The sequence below is a fragment of the Nycticebus coucang genome, chromosome 12 (assembly GCF_027406575.1).
Source record: "Nycticebus coucang isolate mNycCou1 chromosome 12, mNycCou1.pri, whole genome shotgun sequence".
In the NCBI taxonomy this organism is placed as follows: Eukaryota; Metazoa; Chordata; class Mammalia; order Primates; family Lorisidae; genus Nycticebus; species Nycticebus coucang.
Window position 1 is genome coordinate 72290112 of NC_069791.1, and position 15360 is coordinate 72305471.

Here is a 15360-nt window from a genome sequence, read left to right on the forward strand (position 1 = left end):
GAGCACCTGTAATCCCAGCTGCTTGGGAGGCTGAGGCAAGAGAATTGCTTAAGCCCAAGAATTTGAGGTTGCTGTGAGCTGTGATGCCACTGCACTCTACCCAGGGCAACAGCTTGAGACTGTCTCAAAAAAAAAAAAAAGAAAAAAATTTTTGACTGTGTAGCATATCTACTAAGTGGCGAAGCCAGGTTTCCAATCCAGGTTTGCCTGGTTCTAAAAAGCCTTTACCCTGTTTTGGGCCTGACAAGGACCAATCCTTAGCTACCTGTCTAGCCTCCCACTGCCCCAACTTGGGTGAGCAGGTCTGAGTTCACCCCAACTAGCATTCTAACTGCCAAGGGGCTTCAAAGCCATAGGGCCCAGGAAGCTGTTCACCAGAGCTGCTAATTCCCAGGTTCCCAAAGCCCCAGAGTAGAAGGAAACCCTTGGGAGTTTCTGGAAGGTTTCGCAGAATCTCACCTTTCTGAACTAGAGTTCAGGAATTTTCAGGACAAGGTCCAAAACTCACTTTATGTAGGACAAAAATAACTAACAGATTAACCATCACCACCCCCAGACCAACCTAGTCTAGATCCTAGACTAAACCGTAGCTGAATTCTCCCCAGGGGAGTCACCACAGCTAAACACAGGACTTGGCATAGAGTAGGCTCTCAAAAAACTTTTGAGTTATATGTACTGCAGAAAATATTTTCATGCATGTTTACCCAAGGGCTTTCTGCAGGCCCAGGTTCTATAAGAGACACTGGTGCTAATTTACCTGTAGATGCTTTTCCACTAATGGTCTGCATATTTTCAGGGGCCTTTTCAGCCCTTGAAAAGAAACTTCAGAGCAGACTTAAGAGCCCTTTCATGGCGACATTGATGGCTTCAAAATGGAAAAGGCCATATAGAGTACAATGTCCTAGCAAAGTACAGTGTCCCAGCAAAGTACTAGAGCACATTTTCGCTAGAGACTGAACTCAGCTGAATTAAAACTTGCTTGATGGGCTCAGCACCTATAATTCAGCAGCTAGGGCGCTGGCCACATGCACAGGAGATGGTGGGTTGGAACCCAGCCCGGGCCTGCCAAACAACAATGACAACTACAACCAAAAACCAGCCGGGTATTGTGGCGGGTGCCTGTTGTCCCATGTACTTGGGAGGCTGAGGCAAAAGAATCACCTAAGCCCAAGAGTTTGAAGTTGCTGTGAGCAGTGACGCCACAGCACTCTACAAAGGGTGACATAGTGAGACTCTGTCTCAAAAAGAAAAAAAAAATAACTTGCTTGATGTTTTGAAGCATGCATTTGGGGCTTCCAGGCTGGAGTGAGAGTGTGGGCACAAGCACTTGGCGCGGCGCTGCAGAGGGGTGGGGGGGACTCTTGCCTGCGGGTTCGCAGCAGCGTCTCACAGGTTCCCATCGCTTGTGTCTCTTAGGTCTCGGATCCGCAGAGAACTGTTCATTGAAGAAATTCAGGCCGGGAGCCAGGGCCAGGCTGGCGCCAGCGACTCACCATCAGCCCGGAGCGGCCGAGCAGCGCCCAGCTCGGAGGGCGACAGCTGCGATGGCGTGGAGGCCACCGAGGGCCCAGGCGCCGTCGACACCGAGGAGCCAGGCGGCCCCGCGGCCGCCGCCAAGTCTCAGGGAGGACCGGCCGAGGTGCAGCGGGAGGAGGCGCCGCGGCCCGTGGAGAAGGCGGAGTCCCCGCTCTCGGGGACCCCAGGTCCGGACCACGCGGATGAAGACCACGCGGATGAAGACGAGGGCCGGCCCCGGCCGCCACCCGAGGGCCCCGCGGACAGCCGGGGGCCCCTGCCAAACCCCTCCGCACCCGCGGTAGGGGAGGACGCCGCTACCTCAGCCGCCCCGCCGAGGGAGGGCCCTGGCGAGGCCCGGGAGGGCGCCCCCAGGAGTTCAGCCTTGCCAAGCACCAGCGCGCCCGCGGCTGCCCGCAGGCCCAGCTCGCTACAGAGCCTCTTCGGCCTGCCAGAGGCGGCGGGCGCCAGGGACTCGCGAGACAACCCCCTGAGGAAGAAGAAGGCAGCGAACTTGAACAGCATAATCCACCGCCTGGAAAAGGCCGCCAGCCGGGAGGAGCCCATCGAATGGGAGTTCTGAGAAGGCGCCGCCCGCCCTGCCAGCCAGGCCCAGCCCAGTCTGGCCGAGCGGGGCCGGGCGCCAACTCCACGGCCTGGACCATGTTGCGCACTTACCGCCCTGCGGGCCACAGGGCAAAATCGCCATAGGCCAAGGTGCATATAGAAAACAAAGGAGCATTAAGCCCAATCTATGTCGTGTTTTCAAGGAAGAAAACGGAAAAGTGTAGTCGAGCTTTTTTGTACCCTGAAGTGTTTTTTTTATTGCCCTAAGTGATTTCCACAGGTTCTGGAATAACTCTTACAGCTTTGCCTTGCGCCCTCCTCTTTCGTGTGGGCTTTAAAAAAAAAAAAGTCAAACCCACATATTAAAGGGGGCTTTTTATCTGCCATCTAATGGCTTCAGAGCGATAATACACTATTATCTTCTTAAACCAGGAAAAGGGGGGGGGGATTTTTCAGAAAAATTAAAAAAGAAAGTTTTTGTAGCTGTTCAGTTGCCACTAAGAGATTGCACAGTCAAACCGACTCTAAACACACTAGTTTGGATTCCTAAATATTTTCAAGAAAAGAATCTTCTCGTTTGAAACTTTGAATTAAAATAAAACACATTTACTCCACATATTTTTTAACAAAAAGAAAAGTCACATCAGGAAAATATCTGATTTTGTGGTAGCTGATGTAGTGTTTTCTTGTACGTGAATAGAATCCTGACATGTAGTGCACATTGATCCATAGCTTTAACTGACTCTGGACTTTTGCTGACCAGGGTTTGTTTAATACACTCCATTCTAGGCCAAATCAGGACAAAAAGAAAAGATCCGAATCTAGGTATTTTATAATCTGCTTTTTAACCTCTAACCGCAGAGCACGCTGATCAGACCTCATATCTCGGAGGTTTAGGAGACAAGTTAGAACTGTAGCATGTACCTGTTCATTTTAATTTATGGTGTCTTGTCTGTGTCCCTGCGTCTGCACATTTGTTAGCATTGAAAGAAAGAAGGAAAGAGCAGGCTGGCAAGGCCACAGTGAGCAGTTCTGTGTCTTTCCTTGGCACAGAAGGCACCCCACCTCACACCACTCTTCTGGGCACTTGATGGACTGAGCCCTTCCCAGGAGAAGATGCTCCCTGGGCCTAGGTAGGGCTCTTGCGCACTCTCTCATTCCCTTTCTTCCCACCACAAGCACTGATGACCCTGTTGAACTCGTGGGAAGCTTCCTTCCCTGCAGAAGAGAGAACGTGGCAGTCTGGGCTCCGCTCCCACCCCTGTAGAGATGGCCCAAACTCACACCAAATTGTTAATGCTCTTCACTTTCCCACCAGACCATTTGCCCTTCATTCGTTTCACCCCTTAGAAAGTTCTTTTATGCACAGTTTAAGGCAGTCTAAGTACAAATCAGAAGTCTAACTTGTCTCTGATTCCTCCTGTTGTCTATGTGTATATGCGCGAGAGTAGAGGTGAATGAGTGTGTTGTATGTGCGTGCGTGTGTGCAATTTTATATGTCTGTATTTTCTTAAGTACTTGTGCACACATAGAGTGCATTACTGCCACCTTTTTTCAATAAGCTGTTTTATCAGTTATGGCTTCTACAAGTTTGCTAATTTAGACTCCTTTATTGCCATATCTTTAAACTAACAATAGATGATTTCGGTATATATATATATATTTTTTTTTTTCGCTTATTTATAGGTGCTGTATTTTATTATCTGATTGTTAGGAAGGGATGAAAGGGGCAAATATTCTTTAGAGGGATAGACTGCCGGCAGTATTGGGTATAATTTACAAGATGTAGTTGTCATACTGTATATTACTGATTGAAAACTTTTTGACCGTATTGTGTATCATTGAAACCTTTGTCTTAGGTCAACATCTTTGGATGACATTTTAATGGTGCATTCATTATTTCTTAAGTTTAATTAATATTACTTTTTTGATTTGGGGGGGTGGGAGGGAGTTATAATTTTAAAGGTATGCTCCCGCTATTACACCTCAGTGTGCTTGTTATTAATTAACTTGTAGGATTTTGACTGTAAGATGTGCAACCACATTTCTTGCATGATGTTTTAGAGGTTATGTATTTCATTTACAGTCTTTTAACCTGCAACTGCAGCACTTAGTTCAAGTTTTCACAAATTTAAGAGTCACTACACTAAAGACAATGCCTTTTCATGAATGAGAAGTTTTCCGAAGGCTCTAGGAGGCTGGGAGGCAGGCCGTTTGTTTGTCTTTTGATGATTGCATCATTTCTGAACTTGAAATCCGGTTCAGTGAGGAGAGAATTCAAAATGGAGGAGCTTAAGGGGAAATGGATCCACATCTGGCTCGATCCAGGTGCATTCAGAAGAGAGAGTTTGCATCAGTGACCCTTAGGACAGTGAGAAGCAGAGCCGCCAGCATTACTGGGGTGTCCTCTCCACGATAACCTCGAGGGACTTTTGTCATCATGTGTGATGAATCTCTGTATATCATCTAATTTTTGTTAGAATGAAAAGCAGGGAATTAACAGGAAATAGTAGGCTAATGTTTTAGTTTTAAAGGCATGACTGTTATTTGCAAAGGTGTTAAATCCAAGGAAATTGATAAAATATAGATTTTCAAAAATATAGTCCATCCTAGTGGCCAAATAGTAATAGTATAAAACAGCCACTTTGGCCCTTCCAAGCAGTTTAGTCATTTTTGTTATTTTATTGTTATTTTTATTTTAATTTTGAACTAGGTTATTGTTGATTTCCATTCTGTCTTTTTTGCCAGACTTAGATCTGGGTGCTCGATACAATCAGTTGGTTAAATTTTGCTTGCAGTTCTGTGATTGTATTTTTTTCTTATTTTTTTAATTTAAGATTCAAACCTTACAATCTTTTGTGTTAAGCTAGCACTGTCTGTAATACTTCTAAGAGCTGCCACTAAATAACATAGCACCTGTAGAGGGGGTGCACCCCTCTTTGGGCCTCTCAGTCTGAGTCTAAGGGTTAATCTTTCATCATGATAAGCAATATTCAAGTGCCTTGAACAGTGTCCTCTCGGAGTGGTTTCCCTTCCACTGGCTGGTGTTCCAAGCAGTAGCCAGCCCTCCTTTTCTTTACGCTCTATCAGTTTAAAAAGCTGATTTGTACCTCTCCCCTGGGGGAAACGGTTCCACATAAAACACTAACACTTAATTACAGGCTCCATTATACCATTTTAAATGGCTTCTTTTTGTTAATTGGAGGCAGTGTTCATAACTTAAGGTTTTTCCTATTACTTAGCTGGCTAAGTGGAGGCTCAGCAGAAAATCAGTGTTCGCATTTAGCCTCTTGGCCCTTAATTCCTGCCCAAGTTCTGTTGTGGTATCCAAGGTGGCAGGTGTATGGGTTCTGTCCTAGATTCATGCCTGCTCACCTCCACCCCAGAAAAGAGAGTCTTCTATCCCCACGTAACCTTTTCTCTTGAACTTGTGGATCAGTCAAGATGTCTATGGTTTCTGTTTACCAGACCTTTCTTCTTAGAAAGACTGATCAAGGCCATCTAACTCTATTCCATTATCTTTCTCACTGCCCTGCCTGAGGAGCATCACCCCATGAGGTGGGTGGCTTTGGTCATCTAGAGCAAGGCTACAGGGGCAGGATTGGGGCAAGGTGCCCCAGGATGCAGGCGTGGGTTGAAGTCTCCAAGAAATGCCAGGATCATGACTCGTAAGCATGCAATCAAAACATGCCACTATCTCTGAGAGTATTGAGGCAAAGATAATAGTTCCCAGGCTCCCTGGCATAATTCCCTTAAACACAAATGCCTCCCTGTCCAGTTTCCTTCCTGTCAGCATCTTTGTTTCCTCTACACTTAAAAATTATCCTGTCAGACATGAACATTCAGGTCTGCTGGCTGGTGGTCCAGGCTAGTGTGCAACAGAGCTCTGGGTTAAATGTTCTTATATACTGTTAGGGCTACCCCTCAGGCATGGACAGCCAGCTCTCACACAACCCCGGGTCTGTCTTCTTGACCAGTGCTGTGGTGAGGCATACAGTTCACAGGAGAACTGAGCAGGAAGCAGGTTGTTCTCTAATCAAGACAGATGGCTGACTGTCCCAAGACCACATGCCACACTCATGCCCAATGGGAGATGGGAACAGGAGTCACCAGATGAGTTCAGTTACAGGCAGGTGCCTTCCTGACTGATGCTGGCCTAAGTTGCTTTGTTTCTCCTGAACTCATGTCCTTTTATATAGGGCTGATTGATGAACTCTGTTGACGTTCTATGCAATGTTTTTTCCTCTGATTTAAAAAAAAAAAATCTTACTGAAAAGTTAACAGGATCTGGGGGAGTGATTAATGCATGTCCTTTGGGGATTAGCACAAAGTAAAGTGGTAATAGTGGATCTTGAGCTGAGGGACAACAGCCGTGGCCTTAAATGCACTATGGACAGGCCAGTCAAATCAAAAGTCTGCCCTCAGCCTCCAAGGTTGGCCTCTCTGGGGGACCTGTGAGCCGGCTGTGCAGAGTGGGCTGTCAGCTCCAAGACTTTAGGCTGGAGCCTTGGCTCCCACCGCGTCTTGTGGGTGCCATCCCTCCCTGGATGACCTCCCTCATCTCACACTCATCATCCCTTCTACCTCAGTAGCCTTTGCCCTCCATTTGGTGTCACTCAAAACCACACCCCGCAGAACTGTGAGGCACGTGGTCTCTGGGGTAGGAGAGCATTTCTTGGCCCCATGGGCCGGCTTTCTCTTTTGTGAACACAACATGGACAGACAACTGTGCTCTGCAAAGCACGTGGATTTTTCCTTTGACTTCCACCTGTTCCTAAAGCTCTAGCAGCTGTTTCCTTTGCAGGCAGGGAGGTAGTCTCAGGCCTTAGAGAGCCTTGTCTTTGGTCTGCTTTGGCCTTCTGCCCTTTCCTGCTCAGCTGTTAAGATCCATCACAGCCATTGTCCTTGCCCTGGGCTGCTCTAGAATGGCCACATGATGTCGCTATGCAGTGTCAATTGCATCTGGCACTAGGGGTTGTTTCTGCTTCACTAGAAGCTCACCTTTGCAAACATCAAATATCTCAAAGACAGAAAAGGATAGATGGCTTTTTCATGCCTACAGGCCCAGTCTTCAGTCACATAGCCCTTTCTTCCCAAAACAAGTAGCTGGTTACCATTCAGTGCTGAAGTAAAACCTGGTCCCAGGGCTGTGTTCCCAGAACACAGTGGCTGAAGCGTTCTCCTGGTGGAGAGAATTTGGAAGTGGGATCCTAAGGATTTGTGCTGTCATCATGTACTCATACATTGACCATTTACCAGGAAAAGCTCACATTTAGAAATTTCTGCCGGTGCTTTTGTAGCTTCTTTTGGGCCTTGACGACATTAAGGAAGCCTTCATGACCACCAGGGAAGGGCTTATGCCCTAAGTGGGAAGGTAGTGGCCTGGGACTCTAAAGTGGCGTGGTTTCACCTACCAGTGTGTTCAGTGCCACTTTGACCAGCACACTTGCATGCTAAGAAAATTATGGTCTAATTTGATAATACTATTTCTATTCCCTTCAGGTTCTGCTTTTTTTTTGTAAATGAAAACTACTGGGGAAAAGGAAACTCAAGTTCCAAAAAAAGTTCAAAAAGACCCAAGTTGTGAAACCCTTAGAGATGGGCTAGAAGCTAAGGCCAGGACCCACAGGGTCCATCAGGACAGAAGAGGAGGAAGTGTGGAGTGCAGGAATCCAAACGTGAGCTGAGCCCCAGCCTGGAGTCTTCCAGACCCCAGAAGCCCTGATGGCCTGGGGAGCAGAAGGAAATGTGACTTCCTCCTGTGTGCCCCACTCCCAGGGACCACCCCTCCTGCTGTAGCCTCACCCACTGCTCCCTCCTCTCCAAAGATACCAACCATGTCCATGCCATCAGTGGCATCATCTTGAGTTTTTCATTTTTGGATGAAGTGACATTTAGCTTTAACAAGACATTTCCAAAGCGCCTAGTCTCCTCCAAAATGCTAACTTCAAAAGTTGGGCATTATAGGCGATAAATCCTGAAAAAAGGCTGGTGAGAGAAAGACATGAGGCTATGCATAAATGTGCACTTCCCCGTCCCCTGTTATTAAACTTTTAAAATGCCTTTGAGTTACTTTTCATGGATCATTTTAGTTTATCCAATAATAAGAAGTAGAGTCTGCGTTACTGTAATTTCTGTAGTGTTTAGGCTTTAATTTCTACCACAAAATATGCTGTATGCTATGTATCAAGCTTTCTGTGATCAGAAAGGAAAGGTGCCTTAAATCCCAATGTCATGGCTACATCCTTATGGAAGTAATCAGAAGCACAGTGTGTAAGGAAGCGTTGGGACTTGCGTTGGTGAAACAAGACACCATTCAGCAAGATGCATTGAAGTGGCACGGAGCTGCTTTTGTTTTATAATTCCTTTTCCCCTTTTTTCTTCCTCTTTTTCTTCTTTTTTTTTTCTTTCGTAGTTTGCTTTAAACAGAAAGCACTTAAATAGATGACTAAGTGTAAAAGCTCTGTGCAATAGAAATCATTTTTCTTCATTTTTAAAAGATAATGTATTGCACACCAAATGAACTCAAAGTAAGCTTTAGACCAGGATGATTCAGGTTGTGGATGAGTATGTTCACTGTAGTTCCGTTTGTTCATGAACCGAAGGGGAAAACAGGCCGCCCCCACCACCTCCAGTCTCCCATCCTGCCTCTAAGTGACTACCATGCTGGGCACTCGAGGCCCACTGGCTGTGGCCAGAACCACTGGCCTAGTGAGGCAGGGTGGGGGATGTTTGTGATTTTGCAGCTGAGTTCCTTCCTGAGTGTCTGAGACCACAGCCGTCCCTTCTAGCACTTAACCTTGTCTTGTTGAGATGGACTGACTGCTACTGACCTGCCAGCGTGCATGAGGATGATTATAAAAGGATGTTTCCTTGAGAAAAAAAAATTATTTCTATCCTCTTCTATTTATTATTAGGTTAATCATTTAAGTACTTATCAGGAGTGTATTGTTGTTTTGTGTTGTTGTTATAAATACTTTTTGCTATCACTCCAGTGGTTACTGTCCTCTGCCTCCTCCCCTCTCTTGCTCCCCCAAGAGAACTGAAACGTTTGGGGGTGGGGGCAGAGGGGGTTTCTCCAGCAGAGTCAAACACCTATCTCCAGAGTAGCCGCTCAAAAACTGGTGGTCTCTATATGTCTAACTTTTTTACACGAGAGTTGATGAACAAAAATCTACCAATGGAAGGGAGTGCCAAGTTGAAGGACACTCTCCTGAGGAGCTGCAGAGGAAACTTAGAAAAGCCAAGTTCAGTTCCCCAAAGCCTCCTAGAGCCTCTGGTAAGACTTCTGGGTTCATGAAGTTGTGGCGAGCCCTGGTCAGAGAAGGCACAGCAGCCCCATTTAGACTATTACTTCCAAATGGGAGAGTGGTTCCTTGTAAGGTTCACGTGGGTTAATGTGTTTTGGTTGGTTTTTTGTTGTTGTTGTTTTCCTTGCATACAAAGTTGGTCAAAACCATCTTTCAAAGCAACAGTGTTTCTTAGTACTGGCTGTGGCTTGAGGACTCACCTAGGAGGTCATAGGCAGGGAGCGGGGGAGCCCCTTTCCCCTTTAATGTAGTTAAACATGGAAGAAGGTTGGATGTGGAGAAAGCTTTCTGTGGCTAGTGGCAAGGCCAGCGAGACACCCAGTTGCTTGCTAATTGGGTGTGAGGGTGAGGTGGATCTGTCTTCAGCCCAGGGGCTCAGCAGAGGGAAGCTCCTCTCAGGCTAAGGCAGGGACCCTGCCCACCCGGAAAGTAGGGCCAGATACCTGCCTCTGCTGGCAAAGGGCCTGCCAACCCCCGAGTGGCTCGGCAGAGCACCTCCTTCCCGGCCATGACTTTTCTCCTCTGAAATTGTTGGGGGTCCTGATTTTGTACTCTCTTTGAAAGAAAGCCCTCCAATGAAACACCTGCCCCTAACCTACCAAAGGGTTTTCATTTCTCTCTAATTAGTCTATGCATTTCTCTCTCTAACCGTTTTCTGACTCTTCCCTTGAGAAAACGGGCATCTCATGTCCCCCCATCTAAGACCCCTCAGAAAATGCTGTGCATTTTGGAGACGTGAGAATTCATTCAAAATTCTTAAAAGCATTTGAGAATAGCTTATTATAAAATAAAAGTGGAGGGAAAAAAAGGTGGTTTTTCCCCACGTCCCTTTCCATTGAGTAAGAGACCTAGCGTTTGTGCAATAACTACTTGCCGTGAGAGCGGGTAGCGCCACACTCCTGTCCAGACTACTAACAGCACAAGACGCGCACTCACAGGGTGGCCGATTCTTCCCAACAACTCTTAATAAGCTCAACTCCCCCCCAGTGGATTGTGGTGTCTTACATTTTAGCAGTATTTTATATTTTCTGTAACGCACTAAGTCTTAGATGTTTTTAGAGCTCGTTTGTTAATACTCAGCAATCACAGATATTTTTTAATCCTCACAGAGACCCAATTGACCAAAAAAAAAAAGGAAAAAAGGCGTCATTTTTGTACAAATAGCTTTGAGAAGCCTCTGTTGTGTTGCTGTGACTCATCTCTGATAACATTTTATTTCTTGCAATTTGTTTTCAACATTAAGAGTCAAAGTTGATCTGGCTGGCGTGGGAGTGGGGGAGGCACCCGTCGGCCACTCGGCGCTGTCCCTTCTGTCTTTGGTTAGCCATATGATGTTTGTTCTCAGCACTGTACAACAGTCCCTATATGATATGGAGAAGCAATATCACTGTATGAAACTCACACCATGTATTATTATTATTCACTAGCACCCTAGGTGTGATAATTGAAGTAAATATCTTTTATACAAACACAAGAATGTGTGGGTTGTGTTTATTTAAAATGTTCTGTCCTGAGAAAAAGCAGCAAACACTGTCAGGCTGGGTCCAAAGGTCACCTTGAGAATTTTCATTACCCGAGGTAGCTGTTCCTCCACCTTCCCAAGCTTCCCCCATGGCTTCCAGGCCGTCATGCACAGGAGCCCGGGGTAGGAGGCATAGGCACTGGGGCACTGGCAGGTTCTACTCCCGGTTCTCCACCCAGTGCAGAGTAAGTGCTCGGTCTGGGCCTATGTTCTCACCTGCCATTGTTACCCTCACTGTTCCTATACCCTTGAACCAAGAATTTACCCACCTTGGCATCCGCTTTCTTGTCTCTAAAATGAGAACACTATCACCTGCATTACAGGCTTGTGAGGGCCAGGAGTGGTGGCCAGCGCTACTGGGTGCCCTACCAGGCTGGTGCTAGCAGCCCAGTAAGTGGGGATTGGGTGTCCAGGACCAGGGCAGGTACCTCTGCAAGTGGCCCACACACCTGTCCAGAGGCCTGTCCTCCATTTTCTTTGTCGAGGGTCTTGCTCTGTCCCTGACTCCCGAGGTGAAGGATGAGGCAGGGGCACCAGTAAATGCTGGCAAGTGCGTGCGAAGGGGAAAGAGGGGACAGTGGCTTGAGGGTCTCTGGAATGACAGGGCTGCTGAGATGGGGCTGGAGGTGGGAGAGCTCTGCAGGGCTGGCTGCTGAGCTGCTGTGCTTGCTAGTGACTCCGAGGCTGTTTCTTGTCATGAGAGCTACTGGATTGGAAAAGAATTGTCATCTACCAATGTGTGACTAGTTGAGGGGGTATATTGTAATGTAATACTTGGTTGTGCGTCGATTTAGAAATTTCAGAAATGTGAACCTCCCACGTGGGCTGCAGAAGTGTGAGCCCCTTTCTGAATTCAACCACATTTGATCTTCCCCATGGTGGGAGACCCTGGAGCCTGGGGTGGGGATGCCCACCAGTACCAAATGCTGTGGCAGCCTCCCAGCAGGCCCACTTCTCTTCTAGTCACTTAGGGACATGGGTGTTTCTACAGTCACCCCCAAGTGTCAGCCCCCCTCAGCTGGGAGAAATGTAAAATTGTAAGAACTTTGCCACTTAGGCATTTGACAAACAATCTAACTTGGCTTTCTGTTTGCTAGTTCAGGTATGCCTCCACTTTTTAAAGATAAGTCAATGGGAAAAAAAATCAGTCAACGAAATTAAAATATAAAATGTTTATTTAAAAAAGCACAGTATTTTTACCCAGAAAGTCTCCTCCAGTGCCTTTAAAGTGACATTTAATTAAGCAAAACTTCAGTTGCACATAGTTTTGCAAGGCCAGCTCCAGAGGCAGAAAAAGGGAGCGAGATTTTATGTTCTGCCTGCATCTGGGCGATGCTCCCACTCCAGGCAACTAGCTCAGCCTCCCCTTGCCTGGCCTTCCTCCCTTCCCATGGTTAAGTGGGTCTGAACAAAATTGTATGTACTAATAGATGCTCTTAGGAAATACAGTTGCTTGCTTACAGGGTGATGTTATGTGACTTTAAAATGTATCAAAACCCATGAGTTGTCTGCAACAGTCCTGTCTGCTTGTCTGTTAAAGGCCCTCTGAGTGGCTGTCTCGGGTTGTTGCACCCCTCCCAGGCCCTAGTACACCAACTTTGGGAGGGCACACAGCTTGCTCATCTTTGCTTCAGCTCATCACTGGTTCCCGGAAGGTGGCAGAGGCCTAGCCCTGCATTTGCAGAGCCAACCTGGGAACTCGGAGGGCTCCAATGAATTGCCATGATGTTGTCAGGGCATGTGGCTGGCAGGCCATCTGTCTGCATCCATGTGGGGTGACCTACCTTAATAAAAGTGGGAGATGCAGCCTGGGCCCAAGGTCAAACAGGACTTTCTGAAGTCCTGCCTTTTCTAAGCTCAGAATATCAGTAGGAAGGCCCTTTTTATATCCCGAGCAAAATTGTTCGTGGACAAGTAGTAGCAGAGTTGCTGTGTTTGGGGCAGTGGTAGGGCCTCCAGGAAGCAGGGTGTAAGAGGACATCCCTTCTTGTTCAGGGAGGCACCAGGCATCTCTGTTCAGATGGTACAACACCAGGTCCCAGCAGCATCTCTTTCTGGCTGACAATCTTGGGCAAGTCTTAGCTGACATTCAGGGAATTGTTTCTGAAAGAGTTTAACTTCCTTGTACTTCCATTTCTACTCAGTAAAGGGGATATAAAATGTTAGACTCAAGAGTTGCAGGGAGGACTGAGTGGTAAGACCCTAACCCTAACCACATTTTTGCACAGTGCCTCAATATGTGTGAGTCGGGGTTGTTTGCAAGAGCATAATTTCTATCATCTGTTGGTGGGGGGCGGGCAGCTGCCTCAGAGTCATTTGTACCTTGTGCTAAAGCAGGAGTACACAGCTCCTGGGCCAGTTTCTGGCTCAGCCTTCTCAGAACCAGGTGTTCACGTCACCCACAGTATGGGAAGCAGCCAGGCCTGTCACCCAGGGGAAACCCATAAGTGGTACTCAGGTTAGGCAGCAGTCCTCACAGCCTACAGACCTCTCTTCAGCCCCCTGCAGGCTCTGGGCCTGGACCCTGGCTTAGGTCAGGAAATTCACATTTCTGGCTCTTGGTGGCTGAGGCTACAACCCCTTAGACTCAGCTACCAGCTGAGAAGAGGACCCTCCCTACTCCTCACTTTGGTGGGCAGGGGGCTGTACCTGCCATAGTTTCCTCTTGGAAATGCACCCGATTTAAGCATCTGTCAGGCTTCACCCCTACTCTTATTATAAAGAGACTTAGAGCCCCCAGCAGGGTCTCTGGGGAAGCTAGGGGTGACTTTGCCCCTCAGGACATTTGACAATGTCTGGAGACATTTGGCTTCCAGAGAATAGAGGCCAGGAATGCTGCTAAATATCCTACCAAGAAGGGGACGGCCCTCTACAGCAGAGAATGACCAAATGTCAGCAGAGTTGAGGTCTGGGGTTGGGGCAGGCACAGACAGCACCCCATGGCCCGCTAAGGCCGCCTTCCTCCTGGAGCTCCTTCACTGCTCTGTGCCAGAGACCTGCCCCAGGCTGGGTATCCAGACCAGGGTGCAGAACACCTGTCATTAGTATTTGGGGGTGCTGGAGAACCCCACAAAGTAGTGGCCTGGAAGAAGGGAGAGGCATCTGCCCGATAGGCAGGCCACACTGGGACAGAGCGCGTAGGGGTGAGGAAGCAGCGTGGAGCCGCAGCTGCTGTGCTGGGGAAGGACATTGCCGGTGGGAGAAAGCAACACCTTCTCATGCCAATTCTAGCACGTTGCTGATGAGAACAAAGCCGGGTCTGAGGGCAGCTGCACTGAGCAAAGCTTGTCTGGACTCCAGTGTCCTTGAGAATGTCTGCAGCCATGTGCTTGGGGTGAGGGGGTCCCAGCTGGGAAAATTTTGCCCCCCTCACTCTTCCAACCAAAATGTGCTCAACAGCATGGGTGTAGGGTCTCCCTCAGGGCTGCAGCCCCAATGCCAGGGCAGGGCCTGGAAGGGTCCACCTGAGGCCTAAGCAGTTAGATGGTGGGACCTACAGAGGACCAGCTGGCCCTGCCGGGCTCATGCTGCCTGTGCCTGGAGACTGGAAGCCCAGCTTCCACCAGGAGGGAGCAGATGCTTCCCTGCTGGGTGGGATCTACTTGGCCGTCAGCTAATATATACGGAGGGCTGACCATATGCTTCTGCCTTAGTGCTTGAGTGACAAACGGGACAAACAAGGACCTTACCTTCTAGTGAAAAGAGATAGGAGACATAATAAATAGGAAATTAGAAGATTATTTAGATGGTGATAGATGGCTATGTGCAGTGGCTCATGCCTGTAATCCTAGCACTCTGGGAGGCCAAGACGGGTGGATTGCTTGAACTCACGAGTTCAAGACCAGCCTGAGCAAGAGCGAGACCCTGTCTCTAAAAGAAATTTGCCGGGTATTGTGGCAGGCGCCTATATATAGTCCCAGCTACTTGGGAGGCTTTGTGATGATCACTTGAGCCCAAGAGTTTGAGGTTGCTGTGAGATACAATGCCACAGCACTCTGAGGACAACAAAGTGAGACTAGCTCAAAAAAAAAAAAGAAAGAAAATGATAGATGTTATGGAAGAAAAATAAGGTCAGGAGGATTGGAAGATCAAGTGGAGGGGTTAGAGCAGGCCTCCCTCAGAAGCTAACAAATGGATAGTCTTGCCAGAGGCAAGGCAATGAGTCATGCAGATGTCTGAGGGGACAGTAAGTGTAAAGGTCCTGTGGTGCAAATGTGCCTCGAAGCCAACATAATTGCAGCACCATGACCACAGGGAAGAGCAGGAGGTGATGAGGTCAAAGAGAGGAGGAGAAGGTGGGAGATGTGGGCCTCGTAGACTGATGTAGGGGTCCCGGCTTCCATGCTGAGCTATGTGTGAGTCATTGGAGTATATGAATAGAGGGTTATCTGGTCTCACTTTTTTTTTGGACAGGAAGTAGGATTTACTGGAGGGCATGAGTAAGAG

The 15360-nt window shown here is 47.8% G+C and overlaps 1 protein-coding gene across 4 annotated transcripts in view; it reads left to right on the forward strand.

The window, feature by feature from the left end:
* Positions 1–15360, forward strand: part of CUX1 (cut like homeobox 1) — a 383513-nt gene that overhangs the window by 354882 nt on the left and 13271 nt on the right. Inside the window, exon 24 of one of the 4 annotated variants that reach the window (XM_053554218.1) lies at positions 1417–10866. The exons of the other annotated variants lie outside the window; for them this stretch is intronic. Coding sequence (XP_053410193.1) covers positions 1417–2098 — 682 coding nt within the window. The 3' untranslated portion in view covers positions 2099–10866. Of the gene's footprint in view, positions 1–1416; positions 10867–15360 lie in introns of those variants that run through there. 4 annotated transcript variants of the gene reach the window in all.